The sequence below is a fragment of the Entelurus aequoreus genome, linkage group LG05 (genome assembly GCF_033978785.1).
Source record: "Entelurus aequoreus isolate RoL-2023_Sb linkage group LG05, RoL_Eaeq_v1.1, whole genome shotgun sequence".
NCBI lineage: Eukaryota > Metazoa > Chordata > Actinopteri > Syngnathiformes > Syngnathidae > Entelurus > Entelurus aequoreus.
In genome coordinates, this window is record NC_084735.1 from 54,185,624 (window position 1) to 54,206,438 (window position 20,815).

The window sequence follows — 20,815 nt, forward strand, 5'->3', positions numbered from 1 at the left end:
AACTCGACAGTCTATTCTTGTTCTTAGAAATGAAGGCTATTCCACAAAATTGTTTGGGTGACCCCAAACTTTTGAACGGTAGTGTATATATATATATATATTCATATATATTCATATATATATATATATATATATATATATATATATATATATATATATATATATATATATATATATATATATATATATATATATATATATAACTATTCAAACAGTAGCAGAGAAAGTCAAACACAAATACAGGTAGACGGAGTAAATATTGAAAGGGTAAAAGAAAACAAATTTGTGGGTGTAATAATAGATGATAAAATGAATTGGAAATCTCATGTAAAAAGTATACAACATAAAGTAGCAAGAAAAACATCAGTAATGAATAAAGCAAAACATGTTCTAGACCAAAAATCACCTCATATTGTCTACTGTTCGCTAGTGTTACCATATCTGAGTTATTGTGTAGAAATATGGGGAAACAACTACAAATGTGCGCTTTATTCACTAAGTGTGTTACAAAAAAGATCAATTAGAATAATACATGATGTTGGATATAGAGAACATACAAACGCTTTATTTATTACATCACAATTATTGAAATACAACGATTTGGTGCATTTGCAAACAGCTAAACGTATGTACAAAGCAAACCATGACCTGCTACCCAAGAATGTTCAACAAAAGAGGAGAAATATAACCTTAGAGGAAAATCTAATTTAAAACATTTGTATGCACGTACAACACTTCAAACCTTTAGCATAGCTGTATGTGGAATTAAATTATGGAATGGATTAACCAAAGAAATCAAACAAAGCACCAATATGATTCAGTTTAAGAGACTGTTCAAACTACAAGTTTTTCACAAAGTACACAGAACAAGAATTATAATATATTTTTTTAAATTATTGAGACAAATGTTATTTATGTATTTAATATTTCTTTGCTTACTATGGTATATTATTTATTTGTTCACTATTCTGTTACAGAGAACAAGGAAATAGGATACAATTGCTATGGTATGAAGAGAGGTAGGTACAGCACGGTGGAACAGGGGTTAGTGCATGTGCCTCACAATACAAAGGTCCTGAGTAGTCCTGGGTTCAATCCCAGGCTCGGGATCTTTCTGTGTGGAGTTTGCATGTTCTCCCCGTGACTGCGTGGGTTCCCTCCGGGCACTCCGGCTTCCTCCCACCACCAATAACATGCACCTGGGGATAGGTTGATTGGCAACACTAAATTGGTCCTTGTGTGTGAATGTTGTCTATCTGTGTTGGCCCTGTGATGAGGTGGCGACTTGTCCAGGGTGTACCCCGCCTTCCGCCCGATTGCAGCACCCCCTGTGACCCCAAAAGGGACACGCGGTAGAAAATGGATGGATGGATGGATGAAAAGGGGTAGGATTATATAAGATCTGCTTCTTCCTACTCCTTTTCGGACATGCTGTAATGAAACAGCTGGAAATGTGTGATGCATTACATTGTATCGTATGCATGTTCGAAATAAACTGAAACTGAACTGAATTCTTGGGGTGGGGATTTGATTCATAATCGATATTCAATTCAACACGATTCTTGATTAAATCTGATTTTTGCAAAGTATTATTTGGTATAATAATAACAACACCTTAACAAAACCGCTTACAAAACCTCCTTTTGGTTGCTGACGTATGACACATACGTGCACCAAGTAAGCATAGAGATGGCCTAAAACAGTTTATTTTTTATTTTTATTAATTCATGCAAAAAAAAAAAAAAAAGTGAAAATTACTAAAAAAAATCAGGATTCGAATGTGATAAAAAAATTTTTTTAGCACCCCTTATTATTATATATTATATAAAAATAACAATAAATATTTGACTTACGCTGCGATGAGGTGGCGACTTGTCCAGGGTGTACCCCGCCTTCCGCCCGATTGTAGCTGAGATAGGCTCCAGCGCCCCCAAAGGGAATAAGCGGTAGAAAATGGATGGATTTGACTTACGATTTCAAAGCAAGTTATCCATCAATTTGCACGTACAAAAATCAAATAACCAAATGCATAGGCAATAATATAATGAGGCGATTATACTTTTATGTTCTTACAATCACTGTTAGAAGTGGCCCTTTGAGGGCAGCCATGACTGCTATGTGGCCCTCCATGAAAACAAGTTTGGTATACATCATGTATTGTTCGACGTATACTGTACATAATGCTGATGTTTTGTTTATTACCTTCATTTTATATGCCTAATACATAGCATACTGTGCTATCATTGCTAACAATAGCCTCATAGATTGTCACGCAACATGTTGTGGGCTGTTTGGGGAATAATTCAAAATAGTGTACGATGTAGCAGTGGGTAACTTAGCTTAGCACGAGCTAGCCTCATGATTACATATTTACATTACATTGAGTTCATTCGACGTATAGAAGCTTCGTTTAGTGCATATTAATCATTGTTTTCACACTGAAAATGTAATACAAACGCTAAAAAAACTGGGCTTGGCAAGTTTTGTTAATAATTAGTATTGTGCAAGGTAGCTATGTTGTGTCGTCAAGTCACAAGTCATAACTCAACATGTGAGAAGAATGACACTTTTTTAATAAATCTTTATCCATCTATTTTGTGCAGTGGTAATGGACCAGAAGATACGCTATGATGACGACCATCTTCCAGTGGTGTTCCTGCCCTCTTATGAGAACCCACCAGCATGGATCGCCCCTGAAGAGGCAAGACATTATAATTACTTTATTTCTTCCATCATTTTCCTGTTCAACAATACTTGATGGCTAAAATAACATTTCTTATTTGGGTTACAAATTTAGGATTAAATACGGTATATTGGAATGATTGGATCATTTTACTTGCATGAATTTAAGAGGATTCACCACCTTGACTATAAAAAGTAGCTCGACCAGTTCCTTCCCGCACAATCGTCTTAAACAAACCTCCATGATTGCAGCTTGGCTTCAACATCCGCAGCGGGAAGGCATCGCAGTTGGAAATCTTCATATTACTTTTGGAAATAAGCTAGCTCACCGACAAACCTCCATTTTGGTGTAGTCATATATAGTCACATGACAACCACCAGTGGCATAGGAACGGGTTCAACATTGGGACACACAAACACACTACATACCGTATTTTTCGGACTATAAGTCGCAGTTTGTTTCATAGTTTGGCCGGGGGTGCGACTTACACTCAGGAGCGACTTATATGTGAAATTATTAACACATTACCGTAAAATATCAAATAATATTATTTAGCTCATTCACGTAAGAGACTAGACGTATAAGATTTCATGGGATTTAGCGATCAGGAGTGACAGATTGTTTGGTAAACGTATAGCATGTTCTATATGTTATAGTTATTTGAATGACTCTTACCATAATATGTTACGTTAACATACCAGGCACGTTCTCAGTTGGTTATTTATGCGTCATATAACGTACACTTATTCAGCCTGTTGTTCACTATTCTTTATTTATTTTAAACTGCCTTTCAAATGTCTATTCTTGGTGTTGGGTTTTATCAAATAAATTTCCCCCCAAAATGCGACTTATACTCCAGTGCGACTTATATATGTTTTTTTACTTCTTTATTATGCATTTTCGGCCGGTGCGACTTATACTCCGGAGCGATTTATAGTCCGAAAGATACGGTATGCATATTACAGGCCAAAAGTGTGGACACACCTTCTCATTCAATGGGTTTTCTTTATTTTCATGACTATTTACATTGTAGATTGGCACTGCAGGCATCAAAACTACGAATGAACACATGTGGAGTTATTTACTTAACAAAAAAGGTGAAATAACTGAAAACATATTTTATATTCCAGTTTCTTCAAAATAGCCACCCTTTGCTCTGGTTACTTTTTCGCACACTCTTGGCATTCAAGAGGTAGTCACCTGAAATGGTTTTCACTTCACAGGTGTGCTTGAAGCTCATTGAGAGAATGCCAAGAGTGTGCAAAGCAGCAATCAGAGCAAAGGGTGGCTATTTTGAAGAAACTGGAATATAAAACATGTTTTCAGTTATTTCACGCATTTAATGAGAAGGTGTGTTCAAACTTTTGGCCTGTACTGTACATATGTATATCCACACCTACACAATTGCCGATGTATATTTATATTTTTGTGAGCTTTAAGTTTTTCGCTTTTTCCCAATTTCTAAATCCATAAGTGATAAAGGTGGCATCTGATTTGACAGAAAACAGTGTGAGTTTGTCCTGGCTAATTGCCTTGCAATAAAAACACAAAACTCCCCTCTGTACTGCATCATAATGAAGCCAAGGAGAGTTCTTGTACCAGTTTTCTTGGAAACTTCAAAAGAGCGTCAATGAATGTTGGATGTAGCTGATATGGCTCTGTCCTCTGCCTATTGACTTCAGAGTCTCCATGCTGTCTAAACGCCCTAAAATTAAAAGTCACAATGTCACACAAGGCCACTGAACTGCACGTACTACAAGCAAGGAACACCATTTTCCACTTTTTTGTCCACTCTTGTAAAATATCTGCTTTACTCTATTTTACCTGCCAGCTTGCTCCTGTCTCTCCTTCACTTTGACTGCCTGCCTCTAGCTGTGATGTTCCTGCATGGCATTCATATATTTACAACAGACAATATTTCATATAGTAATGTACTATAAAAAAAAAAAAAACATAACCAAAACCATAGTACTGTAGACATGATTAAATAATTATCCATCCATCCATTCATTTTCTACCGCTTGTCCTAATTAATAAAATGTAAACCTGCTCAGTGGCCTAGTGGATAGAGTGTGCGCCATGATGCATTTCAAAGCATATCAAATCTGTTGGAATTAGGAGTAGGCTTCTCAAACATGGGCTATTTTAATCATATTGCAGCTATTTTCACCAATATCCTATCATCAAAGAAACATAAAAATTACATTAAAGCGTCAAAGGGTACATTCTATCTTAGTGTCGTTAATCACCCATTTGTGCCAGTGCCTCGAAGTCGAGTATCATTTGTGGCAATTCTCAAAAGAAATTCTCAATTCTGGTTTAGTAATTGGCGGGCCGGAATAAAGGGACCATCGGGCCGGATGTGGCCCGCAGGCCGTAGAATGCCCATCCCTGAGTCTATGTAGATCAGGGGTGTCAAACTCATTTTAGCTCAGGGGCTGCACGGAGGAAAATATGTGCACACGCAGGCCGGACTATTAAAATCATGGCATTAAAACTAAAAAAATGAAGACAATTCTGAAAATATTACAATAAAAATATAGAAAAAACTACCGGCAGCGGTAAAGTTTAGATCCATGAAGGAAAGAAGAAAGTGAATGATTGTTTATAACTTAATACATTTACATATGCATAAAAATGTGTTTTCTTTTGTATTATTTTTTTTAATGAATTAAGTAATGTTTATGAAAACCTTTTTCCAAAACACAATGTAGAATGTGAGCTATAACAGGATAATGCATACACTTATCATTTGTTTACAAGACGGTTACAAAAAAGTGGGACCCCAAAAATGTACTGTACGACCCCATTTTGAAAATTCCTAGCGCCAACACTGATGGAGTATTGGTGCGTCCAAAACAGCAGCAGGTGGCTGTGGCCTGCTAATACTAATCAAATATCATCCCGGGAGCCTAGATAATTAATTTGCGGGCCGGATGTGGCCCGCGGGCCTTGACTTTGACAACCCCTGATGTAGATAATTTAACTGTCAGACATTATTGCACATCATCGCACCTAATATAGGACTTAGACTTCTTTGTATTGTCATTCAAATTTTAACTTTACAGTACAGGTAATATATATATAAAGTCATACATGTTGATAAATGGTTGAGTATAATCATTGTCTTTGCGTTGTAATGTAACCGTTACTCACGCTGACGTTACTCTTTCTAGAATATGTAAGTCCTGCTGCTGTTTTACTCTGTTTTCAGTGGGGGCATTTTGCTATCTGGAAGAGGATGACAAAATATTTTAGCTAGTGTTGACGTTACTTGGGAACACTGACAAAGTTAGCAAATAAATAAAGACATGGTTTGTATATATGAATAGAAACAAACGGCAAAACCTTCTAAACAAGCAATATTCATGGCAACATTCTCAACAGACTGTCTGCTTGTGTCGCTGTCCAGCCGGCGCCCCTCCATCTCTCTTCTACTCTCCGCCTCACTCACAGCTGGTGAAGGAGGAAGCCCGCCAGTCACGTGACGTTGTTGCGCTTTCAAAGTAAAAGCACGTACAACCAAAAAGCTGTGAAAACTATGATGCTGTGCTCTAAATTTGGATGTTTACGGAACTTGTGTGAGCCTAGGCTTTACACTTTGTTACATATATATATATATATATATATATATATATATATATATATATATATATATATATATATATATATATATATATATATATATATATATATATATATATATATATATATATATATATATTAGCATTCTTTTTAGTTACTTTATTGAGTTTACAACCCCCTGACACTGTTTTGTACTGTTTTTGTACTGTTTCTGTACTTGTTTTATTATTATTTATTTGCTTGTATGTAACTGTTGCATATTATAAATAAAGGTTTTAAAAAATAATAAAATAAAAAAAATAAAATAAAATAAAAACACCTCCGTGATATATTTTTTGGGTGGGACAAATGCATCTTTCTCTGCCCCCGTGCCACTGGTTCCAACCCCCCCGATAACCACTCCACATTGTTTTCAAGCCTTTTTTAATAAGAATTTATGGGAGAAATATGGTAAGAATAATTCAATTGTAATATTTGACGACCTATGAAAGCATTATATCAGGGGTCCCCAAACTACGGCCCACGGGCCGAATCAGGCCCGCCAGTGTCCAGTGTAAGTCCCAAGTTAAAAAAAAAAAAAAAAAAAAGGTTTTGTTTTTTTGTGTTTTTTTTTATTATTATTTTTTTAAATCTGTCCTTTCTAATCCATTTTTTCTAATCCGTTACTCTCGGTGTCTCCTAGCCGCTCTGGCAAATCATATGGTCTTAAAAAGCATTTTCCCATCGATAACGTGATATCACCGCGCTCGGAATACACGCACACACACACACACATATATATATATATATATACATATACGTATATATATATATATATATATATATATATATATATATATATATATATATATATATATATATATATATATATATATATATATATATATATATATATATATATATATACGGTGGCAGAGGGGTTAGTGCGTCTGCCCCACAATACGAAGGTCCTGAGTAGTCGTGAGTTCAATCCCGGCCTCGGGATCTTTCTGTGTCGAGTTTGCATGTCCTCCCCGTGACTGCGTGGGTTCCCTCCGGGTACTCCGGCTTCCTCCCACCTCCGAAGACATGCACCTGGAGATAGGTTGATTGGAAATACTAAGTTGGCCCTAGTGTGTGAATGTGAGTGTGAATGTTGTCTGTCTATCTGTGTTGGCCCTGCGATGAGGTGGCGACTTGTCCAGGGTGTACCCCGCCTTCCGCCCGATTGTAGCTGAGATAGGCTCCAGCGCATATATATATATATATATATATATATATATATATATATATATATATATATATATATATATATATATATATATATATATATATATATGTACACATTTTTTTAACCCAATGCGGCCCTCGAGTCAAAAAGTTTGGGGACCCCTGCATTAGATTGTTGAATGGCTTTAAATTTTGCTTTAATGGCAAAACATAAGCTTTTGAAAATGTGCTAGCTTACCTGACACAAAGCCTGGGATAGTCACATGACTGTCACATGAAAACCACTCCAAAATGTTCCCTGTAAGTCACTTAGTGACTAAAAAAGTTCCAGTCAATCACAAAGTTGTATAGAACACACTTTACCACATTTAAAATGCTGTATCACCAACTTTTGGATGTCAGCAAGATTCTTTTTGGCCAAGCACACATTTGGTCCAAACCGTGTTGAAAGAGTCCGGTCTGGTCCAGTCAGACTGTTCATTAGGAAATACCCACACGGTGCCAACATCTCATGAATTTTTTTTTTTTTTACAAAGTTCACAGACACTCTTATCAATTGGAGACATGATCCAACAAGACAATATTGGCTTTGTGTGGACTACAGTAACTAAATAATAACTGGACCATACTCTGTTCCCTTTGGACTTCTTTTGGAAGTCAATGTTTGACTGGTTTGAATGATTGCAAACACAATTATGGATGACTTTGATGTGACTGACATAGTTAGTTCCATATGTTTAAAAATGGGATAAAAACCTGGGTAAAAACACAATTATCTACTAGGGTTGATTCATTGATTGAGACTTTTATTAGTAGGTTGCACAGTGAAGTACATATTCCGTACAATTGACCACTAAATGGTTACACCCGAATACGTTTTTCAACTTGTTTAAGTCGGGGTCCACTTAAATTGATTCATGATACAGATATATACTATCAGATATATACTATCATCATAATACAGTCATCATACAAGATAATCACATTGAATTATTTACATGATTTACAATCCGGGGTGTGGAGGGGGGGTTAGGTTTGGTTATCATCAGTCATCAACAATTGAGAACAGCGAAATGGATATTGGAACAGTGTAGGTCTGACTTGGTAGGATATGTACAGCAAGTAGTGGGCATAGAGAGAGAGAGAGAGAGAGAGAGAGAGAGAGAGAGAGAGAGAGAGAGAGAGAGAGAGAGAGAGAGAGAGAGAGAGAGAGAGAGAGAGAGAGATCAGAAGGCATAAAAAAAAGTATCTGCATTTGATTGTTTACATTTGATTATTAACAATCCGGGGAGGGTGTTAGTTTAGGGTGGTAGCTGCCTGGAGGTGAACTTTTATTGCAGTTTTGAAGGACGATAGAGATTGTCATGTCTGTGTTCATGTTTTTGTTTGGCCATGTGCTGTTTTGTTTTTTGGACACTTCCTTAGTTCCTGGTTTCACTTCCTGGTTTTGTTTTGTTTCCATGGTTACTCATTAGTTTCACCTGTTCCACGTTTGGACTCACACACACCTGTCTCACGTTTTCACATTGTCATGTCACGCACCTGTTCACAGTTAGTCACGCACCTGTTTTCACTTATCATGTCACTATATAGGCTTTTCTGTTTCTGTTGTTTGTCCTGGCGACATCATACATTCATGCCATGTTCACAGTTCCTTGTCACGTAAGTTTTTGTTTGTTTAATGTTCATAGTTCTCCGCCATTGTGCGCGCCTTTTGTTTTCTAGTCAAGTTTTTTACCTCCGCTGTGAGCGCCTTTTGTTTGTACCTTTTTTGAGTTTTGATAGTGTAGAATAAAATCATGTTTTTTTGCTCCACGCCAAGCGCCGCCAGTACCTGCTCCACGCCAAGCGCTGCCAGTCGCAGCTTCACGACGCCAAGCGCCACCAGTACCTGCTCCACGCCAAGCGCCACCAGTACCTGCTCCACGCCAAGCGCCACCAGTACCTGCTCCACGCCAAGCGCCACCAGTACCTGCTCCACGCCAAGCGCCACCAGTACCTGCTCCACGCCAAGCGCCACCAGTACCTGCTCCACGCCAAGCGCCGCCAGTACCTGCTCCACGCCAAGCGCCGCCAGTACCTGCTCCACGCCAAGCGCCGCCAGTGCCTGCTCCACGCCAAGCGCCGCCAGTGCCTGCTCCACGCCAAGCGCCGCCAGTGCCTGCTCCACGCCAAGCGCCGCCAGTACCTGCTCCACGCCAAGCGCCGCCAGTGCCTGCTCCACGCCAAGCGCCGCCAGTGCCTGCTCCACGCCAAGCGCCGCCAGTGCCTGCTCCACGCCAAGCGCCGCCAGTGCCTGCTCCACGCCAAGCGCCGCCAGTACCTGCTCCACGCCAAGCGCCGCCAGTCGCAGCTTCACGACGCCAAGCGCCGCCAGTCGCAGCTTCACGACGCCAAGCGCCGCCAGTCGCAGCTTCACGACGCCAAGCGCCGCCAGTCGCAGCTTCACGACGCCAAGCGCCGCCAGTCGCAGCTTCACGCCGCCAAGCGCCGCCCGTGGCTGCCCCACGCCGCCAAGCGCCGCCCGTGGCTGCCCCACGCCGCCAAGCGCCGCCCGTGGCTGCCCCACGCCGCCAAGCGCCGCCCGTGGCTGCCCCACGCCGCCAAGTGCCGCCCGTGGCTGCCCCACGCCGCCAAGTGCCGCCCGTGGCTGCCCCACGCCGCCAAGTGCCGCCCGTGGCTGCCCCACGCCGCCAAGTGCCGCCCGTGGCTGCCCCACGCCGCCAAGTGCCGCCCGTGGCTGCCCCACGCCAAGACCAAAGCCAAGACCAAGACCCGCCAAGTGACCAAGTCCAAGCACCACGCCAAGTCCAAGACCAAGACCAACCATGCCAAGACCAAGACCATGACCCACGCTGCCAAGACCAAGACCGCCAAGGCCAAGACCACCCATGCCAAGACAAAGACCCCCCACGCCAAGCTTCGCCGCCTGCCACGACAACGCGCCCACCTCCTCGTCGGCCAAGGATGTGGCCATTCCATGGGCGTCCGCCACGCCAGGTGCGCCGACCTCCTCGTCTGCCACGAATGTGGCCATTCCCAGGTCGCCCACCTCGTCAGGTTCAGCGGCGGTCTACCCGCCGTCGCCACCTGACTCTGCCCCGGTGGATTCGGGGACACCTGGTCTGGTGACCCACCGCCATGTCCCCCTCCCCCCCTCCCATGACTCTTGATCCTGTTTTTTGTTTTTGGCCATCTGGGATCTGTCCGTAAGGGGGGGGTTCTGTCATGTCTGTGTTCATGTTTTTGTTTGGCCATGTGCTGTTTTGTTTTTTGGACACTTCCTTAGTTCCTGGTTTCACTTCCTGGTTTTGTTTTGTTTCCATGGTTACTCATTAGTTTCACCTGTTCCACGTTTGGACTCACACACACCTGTCTCACGTTTTCACATTGTCATGTCACGCACCTGTTCACAGTTAGTCACGCACCTGTTTTCACTTATCATGTCACTATATAGGCTTTTCTGTTTCTGTTGTTTGTCCTGGCGACATCATACATTCATGCCATGTTCACAGTTCCTTGTCACGTAAGTTTTTGTTTGTTTAATGTTCATAGTTCTCCGCCATTGTGCGCGCCTTTTGTTTTCTAGTCAAGTTTTTTACCTCCGCTGTGAGCGCCTTTTGTTTGTACCTTTTTTGAGTTTTGATAGTGTAGAATAAAATCATGTTTTTACCTCCACGCCATGTTTGCTTCAGTTTGTTTGCATCTGGGGAGAGCAAACCACGCCAGAGACCAAGTCGTGTCAGAGATGCCCTTTCTTTTATACCTGTTGGGAGCGCATTCCACATTGATGTGGCATAGAAAGACAATGAGTTAAGACCTTTGTTAGTTAGGAATCTGGGTTTAACATGGTTAGTGGAGCTCCCCCTGGTGTTGTGGTTATGGCAGTTATTTACGTTAAAGAAGTAGTTTGACATGTACTTCGGTATCAGGGAGGTGTAGCGGATTTTATAGACTAGGCTCAGTGCAAGTTGTTTTACTCTGTCCTCCACCCTGAGCCAGCTCACTTTGGAGAAGTGGGTAGGAGTGAGGTGTGATCTGGGGTGGAGGTCTAAAAGTAACCTGACTAGCTTGTTCTGGGATGTTTGGAGTTTAGATTTGAGGGTTTTGGAGGTGCTAGGGTACCAGGAGGTGCATGCGTAATCAAAAAAGGATTGAACGAGAGTTCCCGCCAGAATCCTCATGGTGCTTTTGTTTACCAGAGAGGAGATTCTATAGAGAAATCTTGTTCGTTGGTTGACCTTTTTGATTACCTTGGTTGCCATTTTATCACAGGAAAGATTAACCTCTAGAATGGAACCTAGGTAGGTGACCTCATCTTTCCTGGTGATAACAATGTCACCCACTTTTATAGTGAAGTCATTGACTTTCTTAAGGTTTATGTGTGACCCAAATAGGATGGATTCCGTTTTACCCAAGTGTATGGATAGCTTGTTGTCAGCGAGCCAGGTGCATGTTCTACAGAGTTCAGCACTGAGGATTTTCTCCACCTGTGACTTGTCCCTGTCTGATACCAGCAAGGCCGAGTCGGTACGTTATTATTGTGGTTTGGTACATACTAGTGTTGTCCCGATACCACTATTTTGGTACCGGCCCCTTAGACCCCCAGAGACGCTGATCGTCCGATGGGCGGGACAAAGCCCAGCATTTATCCAATGACTCGTCTCGTTCCGCTTCCCCATTGAACTCTGAGGACGGCCAGCGTCTACAGAGTTTAAAGCACCGTGAAGCTGCGGGAATGAGAGAAAGGAAAGCCGCGTCGTTACCACTGATAAGAAGCTGATTCTGAACAAAAGAGCCCGTTGTAGCGCATATTTAGTCAATAACATGTACACACAACACCATATACTTAATCACTTTTTTTTTTTTTTTACATTTTAGGGGAAGCTGAGCTTCCCTTGCAGTCTTAGAGCAATTGCCTCTGTAGTTTCAGGGATTTTCGCCAGTCAGCTCCCGGATAGAGGGGGCTAGGCTGAAGGTCCGGTTGGCTCGTCTGAAACTCGAACATGAGGCAAATGACAGACGAGAGGTACGGGAGTTTGAACATCAGTTGACAATTGCAAGGTTTGAGGCTGAGACCAAGATAAGGCTGCGAAAGCTGGAGCCGGAAATGGCTGCTGTGCTGTCTACCGCTCAGAGTAATCCCACACCTACATCAGATACATATGACATCAGGAGACAAGTGTGTATTCCACAATTCAGGGAAACCAAGGTATACACTACATTAAAAAAAGGTAATTACATTTTTTTATGTATATACGTTTGTATTTGTTACGTTCCCAGATGGCCCTGAGTCTAGGGACCGTAGGAGGACGCAACATAAAAGTGCATAAACTAAATGAGGTGTAAATTAAAGACACCGAAGCCAAGAATTAAAAACAAAACTAGTGTTATTGAAAGGTAACCATGGGGGGGTTACAACAAGACACAACACTAGCATAGCTTGGGAATACAGGTGCTGTCAAAGGAATGAACAAAACACACCAAAAGACACCTCTGAAAAAGAAAGGTAAGCAATGTGTAGCACTTTGATAAAGAACACTATTGAATTCACATAAGAAGTCGGGAACAAAGTATGAGGGCCTTTGTCAACAAGTGTTTACTGTTGTTCACTGTGATTTAAAATGTTCATTTATTCATTTCATTCATCATTTAGATATATTTCAGTTTTTTTGCATGTACAACTTCAACGATTCTCTTTAAAATGCATTTTGTGTGTTAATTGGAATTCCATTAAAAAACCTTTGCTGCGGTCTTCATACGATTTGGTTGTGGTTGGAACTTCTGGAACAGATTACTAACAAAAAACAATGTGTAACAATGCAAAGACTCAAAATGATCCAAAAGTCAAAATCAAGCATGAAATCATCCATATGCGTAATAAAGATGCGTATTTTAAGATCTCTCTTCTAACAAGTCCTTAATGATAGGGGTCTTGTGGGTGAAGTGCACTGGTGGGGTCAGTTTCGACATCTAAAGATGTTTCCCAAAAGGTTTAAGGATTTCTTCTGCGTCAAAAGTAAAACAAAAAAAAATCTTCAGCAATACAAAAAGACGGCGTGGCGAAGTTGGTAGAGTGGCTGTGCCAGCAATCGGAGGGTTGCTAGTTACTGGGGTTCAATCCCCACCTTCTACCATCCTAGTCACGTCCGTTGTGTCCTTGGGCAAGACACTTCACCCTTGCTCCTGATGGCTGCTGGTTAGCGCCTTGCATGGCAGCTCCCGCCATCAGTGTGTGAATGTGTGTGTGAATGGGTGAATGTGGAAATACTGTCAAAGCGCTTTGAGTACCTTGAAGGTAGAAAAGTGCTATACAAGTATACCGTATTTCCTTGAATTGGCGCCGGGAATATAGTATTCGCCTGCCTAGAATTACAGCCGGGTCAAACTCGTTTCGCAAAATAATTAGCGCATGCTTGGCACTTCCGCCGGGTCAAATATGAGTCATTAAATGACTCCCGCCTCCAGGTGGTAGAGGGCGCTAGTGATCCTTCTTGCGACTACCAGTACTGCAGGAGACAGGTACTGCAGAAGAAGACAACAAGCAGCAAGCATGCAGCAATTGTTTGCTTGCACTTTTACCATGGAGGATTACATATCTAAAAAAAAACCGTTTTCTAAACTGGACTTTCAATCGAAGCAGGAGGTAATAATTAAAGGAATATCTCCAGAGACTTTTAAAATTGAAGAAAGATGAGAAAGACTGCCTTTGATCAGAAGCAGCTGCACATGGACCCATCTACAAGTAAAGGTAAGATCATAATAACGTTTTTTTTATTAAATGTGTTTTTAATGATAAGGTATGCGCCGGAGTGAGAAGAGGTTTTAAAATAATTAGAGCATGCTTGCTCATTCCGCATGGTTTTGGTAACCGCAGGAGTGAGAAGAGGTTTTAAATTAATTAGCGCCCCTGCAGCTATTCAAGGAAATACGGTAACCCATTTATCATTATTTATAAAAAGATGACATTTTGTACTTGATAATTATATTTTGCTTATTTGCAATATCTGCAAATATTTGCTGCATTGTGAAATTTAGAAGTGTGTGTTGCAGCTCAGTGCAAGTTCGGACTCTGTTGACCAATCAGATTTATTGTGACACGCTCTTCATCCCAGACAGTTGGTAACAGTATTTGACAGTGATGTAAACCTTGACTTGTGTCATCACTCTTACTTTGCTGCACTGTCATTAAGTACACACGGCCAAGAGAAACACAAACCCTCTAAAAAGTGACTTTAGTGCAGGGCTGCCCAGCGTGTGGATCAGGGGCCATTTGTGACATGCAGCTTGTGTTTACTAGCCTGTGGCACAATTTAAAAATACAGTTAAAGATTAAAAAACATGCAAAAATGTGAGAAAAAGTTGCAATGTTGATACTAAAAACACTAAAAATAGAAATAATTGGCTTTAACACCTATAACACAAAAATATATACAAACTATTTTGTATTCATATTAGCATATATATGTTGGATTGGTTTTGGGTTATTCCACCAAATCTATGAAATGTAAATGTTTTTGAATTTGAGTGGTGTCCCTGGGTTTTCATTAAGTCCATTGCATCATTCACCTCCTCTGCAGGCTAAAAGTAAATTCACATATTTATTTTTCTGTATATTTCATCACATATAATTATACCTGGGATTTAAAATCTCTGCACCGTCCTGTTACCTAAAATGTTTTTGTTTTATTTGCTTTATTTCACGTGGACATCGGGGGCGGTGCCTCTGGATTGGCAGACCGGGGTGGTGGTTCCTCTCTTTAAGAAGGGGAACCGGAGGGTGTGTTCCAACTATCGTGGGATCAGCCTTCCCGGTAAGGTCTATTCAGGTGTACTGGAGAGGAGGCTACGCTGGATAGTTGAACCTCGGATTCAGGAGGAACAGTGTGGTTTTTGTCCTGGTCGTGGAACTGTGGACCAGCTCTATACTCTCGGCAGGGTCCTTGAGAGTGCATGGGAGTTTGCCCAACCAGTCTACATGTGCTTTGTGGACTCGGAGAAGGCATTCGACCGTGTACCCAGGGAAGTCCTGTGGGCAGTGCTCAGAGAGTATGGGGTAACGGACTGTCTTATTGTGGCGGTCCGCTCCCTGTATGATCAGTGTCAGAGCTTGGTCCACGTTGCCGGCAGTAAGTCGGACCCGTTTCCAGTGAGGGTTGGACTCCTCCAAGGCTGCCCTTTGTCACCGATTCTGTTCATAACCTTTATGGACAGAATTTCTAGGCGCAGTCAGGGCGTTGAGGGTATCTGGTTTGGTGGCTGCAGGATTAGGTCTCTGCTATTTGCAGATGATGTGGTCCTGATGGCTTCATTTGGCCAAGATCTTCAGCTCTCACTGTATCGGTTCGCAGCCGAGTGTGAAGTGACTGGGATGAGAATCAGCACCTCCAAGTCCGAGTCCATGGTTCTTGCCCGGAAAAGGGTGGAGTGCCATCTCCGGGTTGGGGAGGAGATCTTGCTCCAAGTAGAGGAGTTCAAGTACCTCGGAGTCTTGTTCACAAGTGAGGGAAGAGTGGATTGTGAGATCGACAGGCGGATCGGTGCGGCGTCTTCAGTAATGCGGACGCTGTATCGATCCGTTGTGGTGAAGAAGGAGCTGAGCCGGAAGGCAAAGCTCTCGATTTACCGGTCGATCTACGTTCCCATCCTCACCTATGGTCATGAGCTTTGGGTCATGACCAAAAGGACAAGATCACGGGTACAAGCGGCCGAAATGAGTTTCCTCCGCCGGGTGGCAGGGTTCTCCCTTAGAGATAGGGTGAGAAGCTCTGTCATCCGGGAGGAGCTCAAAGTAAAGCCGCTGCTCCTCCACATCGAGAGGAGCCAGATGAGGTGGTTCGGGCATCTGGTCAGGATGCCACCCGAACGCCTCCCTAGGGAGGTGTTTAGGGCACGTCCGACCGGTAGGAGGCCACGGGGAAGACCCAGGACACGTTGGGAAGACTATGTCTCCCGGCTGGCCTGGGAACGCCTCGGGATCCCCCGGGAGGAGCTGGACGAAGTGGCTGGGGAGAGGGAAGTCTGGGCTTCCCTGCTTAGGCTGCTGCCCCTGCGACCCGACCTCGGATAAGAAGATGGATGGATGGATGGATGCTTTATTTCATTAGTTTTTGTTCAATCACTGTGATGTGTTTTGAGTCGTCATGCTATTAGCATAAATGGCATGTGGCTATATTTCATGTATTGGTAATTCTATGCTTAAAAACTTACTTATGTTAATATCAGTACTGTTACTTATATAAGTCTTTACCCTAAGAACCTTGCACAAAAAGGATTGAACAATACACACTCCAAGAAGTTCAATATCTGTTTATCAGTTTATTTTGAAAGCAAATGAAACAAAGTAGAATTACCCTTTTACAATTTTTTTTTTACATTATAGAAATATCAAAATAGCCTTCTAATATGTTAATTATTCGGTATGCGGCCAACAGTGGAAAATGTTTGGACACCTTTGATTTACTGTCATATTTAATCATACAGTTAGTTACACAGCCAAGATCCATTTACCTACTTTCATTACAGTGTCAGAGATACTTTGGGTTTAGACAGCCAATGAAATGAAATATATTTTGTCATGTGGAGGCCGTGGTTTGCAGAAATAAATAGCAATTCATGGTTTGTCCTAATCAGACAAAGTGGAGATGTGTGTCCTTGTCTACACCATAGTTGGCCTTGTGCTCCTCAAACAGGTTGCTTAGTTGGTCCATGTACAGCTGGTGAAGGGCATCAAGCTCCTCGGACCTTGGTTTGTTATTCTTCTCCACCCTGATAGGCCGTCCGACTGCAGACAGGAGACAATTACAACCCGGTCAGAAAACATTCATTTCTTGGAAAACCAACACAGGTACATTTTGTTGATGACTAGACTAAAGATGCCCCACGTTGTCACGAGCAGGAAGTCATCAAACCTGCAAAACATCTCTCAAGACAACCTAATCAGTTCAATGAGAAAAGGTTGCACCTTAGGTTAACCAGTGGGGCAGTGCCAAGTGTAGGTTAGTAAACCTCACTCCCTAACACCTTTAGAGCTAGTTAGTGCTGGACATCAAGTTGACAGCTCAGGCTAGCAGTCTCAACTCTCATTTGGAATACCCTGGTTCAAGCCCCAGATAGAACGGAAGCAAAGGCTGGACCATGCAGATTGTTTTGGTGTCGTGACCCTGATGAGAGTGAGCTGTAGGGTGCATACGTGTAACCGAGGCTAGCAAGTGGGGCTGTGCCAAGCGTAGGTCAGTAAACCTTCAAAGATCACGCTGGTCAATATAAGCTTTTAATTTACCGGTCGATCTACGTTCCCATCCTCACCTACGATCATGAGCTTTGGGTTATGACCGAAAGGACAAGATCACGGGTACAAGCGGCCGAAATGAGTTTCCTCCGCTCTGTCATCCGGGAGGAGCTCAAAGTAAAGCCGCTGCTCCTCCACATCCAGAGGAGCCAGATGAGGTGGTTCGGGCATCTGGTCAGGATGCCACCCAAACGCCTCCCTACCGTTCGACCGGTAGGAGGCCACGGGGAAGACCCAGGACACGTTGGGAAGACTATGTCTCCCGGCTGGCCTGGGAACGCCTCGGGAAAAAAGATGTGTGTTCTTGTCTTTCATAATGATTGTGAACAATAGGCAAAACAAAAGTGCAGTTCCCCTTTAAGTTGACATCTAGGGCTTTTAGCTAGGTACCCTACTCTAATTCGGAAGACACAGGTTTGAGCCCTGAGTGGAATGGAAGCAACGGCTGGACCAGGCGGGTGACATATGCTCACCCAGTCTTGAAGGGGAACTGCCCTTTTTTGTAAGTCAAGCACAGATATGTTTGTCTTTGTTTTATGCATTCTAACAAGTAAATATATGCCAGTAAAAGTCTGCTAGCAATGGATCTTATGAGAGTCGCTCTATTCTGCCTATAAAGCGCTTTAAAAACATCCATCAATGTTTAATTTTCACGCTGAAAGTTTAGTTTTAGTTTAGTTTATTAAGGATCCCCATTAGTCTAGGCAAAAAAACATCACACAATCACAAAACAAAAGATTACAATGCAGTACAACATGATCAAATAATAAAATGTTGTAATACAAAAATAGCAACAACAAAGAGCCAAAAAAAGTAATAATAACTTCAAGTTTACATAATAATGTCCATACCAAAGATAAAAAGAGCAATATAAAAAAATATATATATATATCTTTTTGCAAAGATAAAACAAAGAACCAATGGCCTAAAATATACACATTAGTGTCCCAAAGACAAACAATAAGTGACGAAAAAGTACCATCCATCCATTTTCTACTGCTTGTCCGACAATCAATAAGATAGTCAATAGTCAATAAAAACAGTCATGACATTAGGTACAATCTAGAATAATCTCTTTCCGCAATACTTCTCCTTCTAGTCTATTCTTAAAACCCACTATGCTGGTGATTGATACCAGATATTGTGGAAGTCGATTCCAGCAAGTGATTGCCCTATACATTACAGTCTTTTTCAAAACATCAGTTTTGGGTTTATGTGTGTATACTGTATGTAATGTAGTAACAGGCACATTCATAATAACATGTAATATTTTTTTTTTTTTACTTTTTTCTTCGACAACATCATTGATTACAACTCAGTGCAGACTTCATGAGAGCCAACAAACATAACAAAACATCACCTAATGTACAATGTCTGCTCTCACTGGGATGCCGACTGTTAGGTTGTTGATATATTCCTGTTTAGATGAAAAATGACTGAGGAAAAAAGTGGGGTGGAACCGGATGTCTTCTCAGGTCTTTCTCACATAGTCCACATAATTTTACTATGTAGGTGAGAGGAATGATCTATGTTCTAGAACAAACTTTCACAAGCTCCGAGGCGAGAAAGCAGCTCACTAGCTGTCAATACAGCAGCATAAAGAAGCTGCCTCTCTCTAATCAATGCGCCGCCAAATGTAGGTCCTTAAAAATAGCGCTTATAATAATAATATCACTAATACTTGGTTAATATTCAGTTCACAAAATGTAAATGGAGTATTGTTGGCGCTTTTTGGATGGTTATTCATTGGGGTTTATGGTAAGAATAGACGCAATGGCGTCATGGCTCCCATTGGCTCAATTGCAAGCGGACAAATATTTACCTTTATTTACGAGTTAGAATGTATTTAAAAAAACATATGTGTTCTTGTTTCTCATAAGGATTGTACATTTTGGGAACATTTCCAAAAATAAGTGCGGTTCCCCTTTAAAGGCCTGCATGTCACCCACTCTTGTCGGCCAACGACTCATGTGACCTGTGACTGGAAGGTTTTGCCTTGTGTCCAACATGAACTTAATCAACCGTTCACTGCTCACGTTCACTGAAACTAGTGAAGCTCGCCAATATTTGTGACATGCCCAACTGATCCCAACATCAAGTTGGGAAATACATGAACTGAAGGACAGTGAGAATGTAGTCTGGTGTGTCGGCTGCCAAGGTCTAAAGCCCGTCTAATGACCGACTGCATGTATTTGCACTCTTTGCAATGGGGCACACAATTTCTGTGTTGTATATAATATGTTGCTTTTCTAAATTTTGACTATCATTCACAATCCTTATTTGAGACAAGAACACATATGTTTTTTGTGCATTCTAAATTCTCTGAAACAGCTAGTACGACACGGCTAATAATGTAGCTAATGAGTTTCATCCAGTCGCCTATTAAACCCTCTAAAAAATATATATTTACATGACTTGACCTGCCTGCATAATAACCAAGTTATCGATCATAGAGGTAATGTACTGTAGCTACTGCAGCCCTTGACATAATGATCTTCTGCATCGCCTCCGTGTTAGTAAAAGTTTGTGCTAGATTATGTGCACTTGTCTGGTAGAAGGTTGGGGCCAAAGCCGAGAAGTTGGTCAAATTTGAATTAATACCCGAAGACATTGCTAGAAAGACGCAATAAGACACTTGTTTGCTCCAAGCATTTTTTACCTGAGGAGTGGGGATTATGATTAATTAAACGGGGAACACAAGTGTGTGCTGAAAGATACAAACATCCCATTAGTTTGCATCCCAGTGAAAGCAGACACTGTACCGTTAGTGATTGTTTTACTATGTTCGTAGTTTTCTTGTTTAGCACTGAGCACGACTGCTACATGATGCTTAGTGTTTCACTAGAGCTGGACCTGCTTAGCGCACAATGTCTAAAACTTTTAGCTCCTTCTCCTTATATTCAGGCTAAAAAATATAAGGTTTTGGATCATTATTTGTCCCAAAGTAGTTGTTGTTGGCTTTGATGAAGTCTGCCATGACATGTTATTACACTCTAAAAATGCTGGGTTGAAAACTACCCAATTTGGGTAGTTTACTAACCGGCTGC

At 41.7% G+C, this 20,815-nt stretch overlaps 1 protein-coding gene and 1 long non-coding RNA gene across 2 annotated transcripts in view; both read right to left on the reverse strand.

Annotated features, from left to right (window-relative positions):
• Positions 1–1,922: 1,922 nt before the first annotated feature.
• On the reverse strand, positions 1,923–6,129 carry LOC133649779 (uncharacterized). Its single transcript, XR_009826146.1, has 5 exons — positions 6,032–6,129; positions 5,840–5,914; positions 4,508–4,566; positions 4,283–4,388; positions 1,923–2,693 (listed from the first exon to the last, which is right to left on the reverse strand). It is a non-coding gene; the product is annotated as an uncharacterized LOC133649779 (long non-coding RNA).
• A 10,642-nt stretch (positions 6,130–16,771) lies between these two features.
• The window catches only part of mogat2 (monoacylglycerol O-acyltransferase 2), a 49,381-nt gene continuing 45,337 nt past the window's right edge, over positions 16,772–20,815 (reverse strand). Inside the window, exon 6 of the mRNA XM_062048392.1 lies at positions 16,772–17,261. Coding sequence (XP_061904376.1) covers positions 17,107–17,261 — 155 coding nt within the window. The 3' untranslated portion in view covers positions 16,772–17,106. The remainder of the gene's footprint in view (positions 17,262–20,815) is intronic.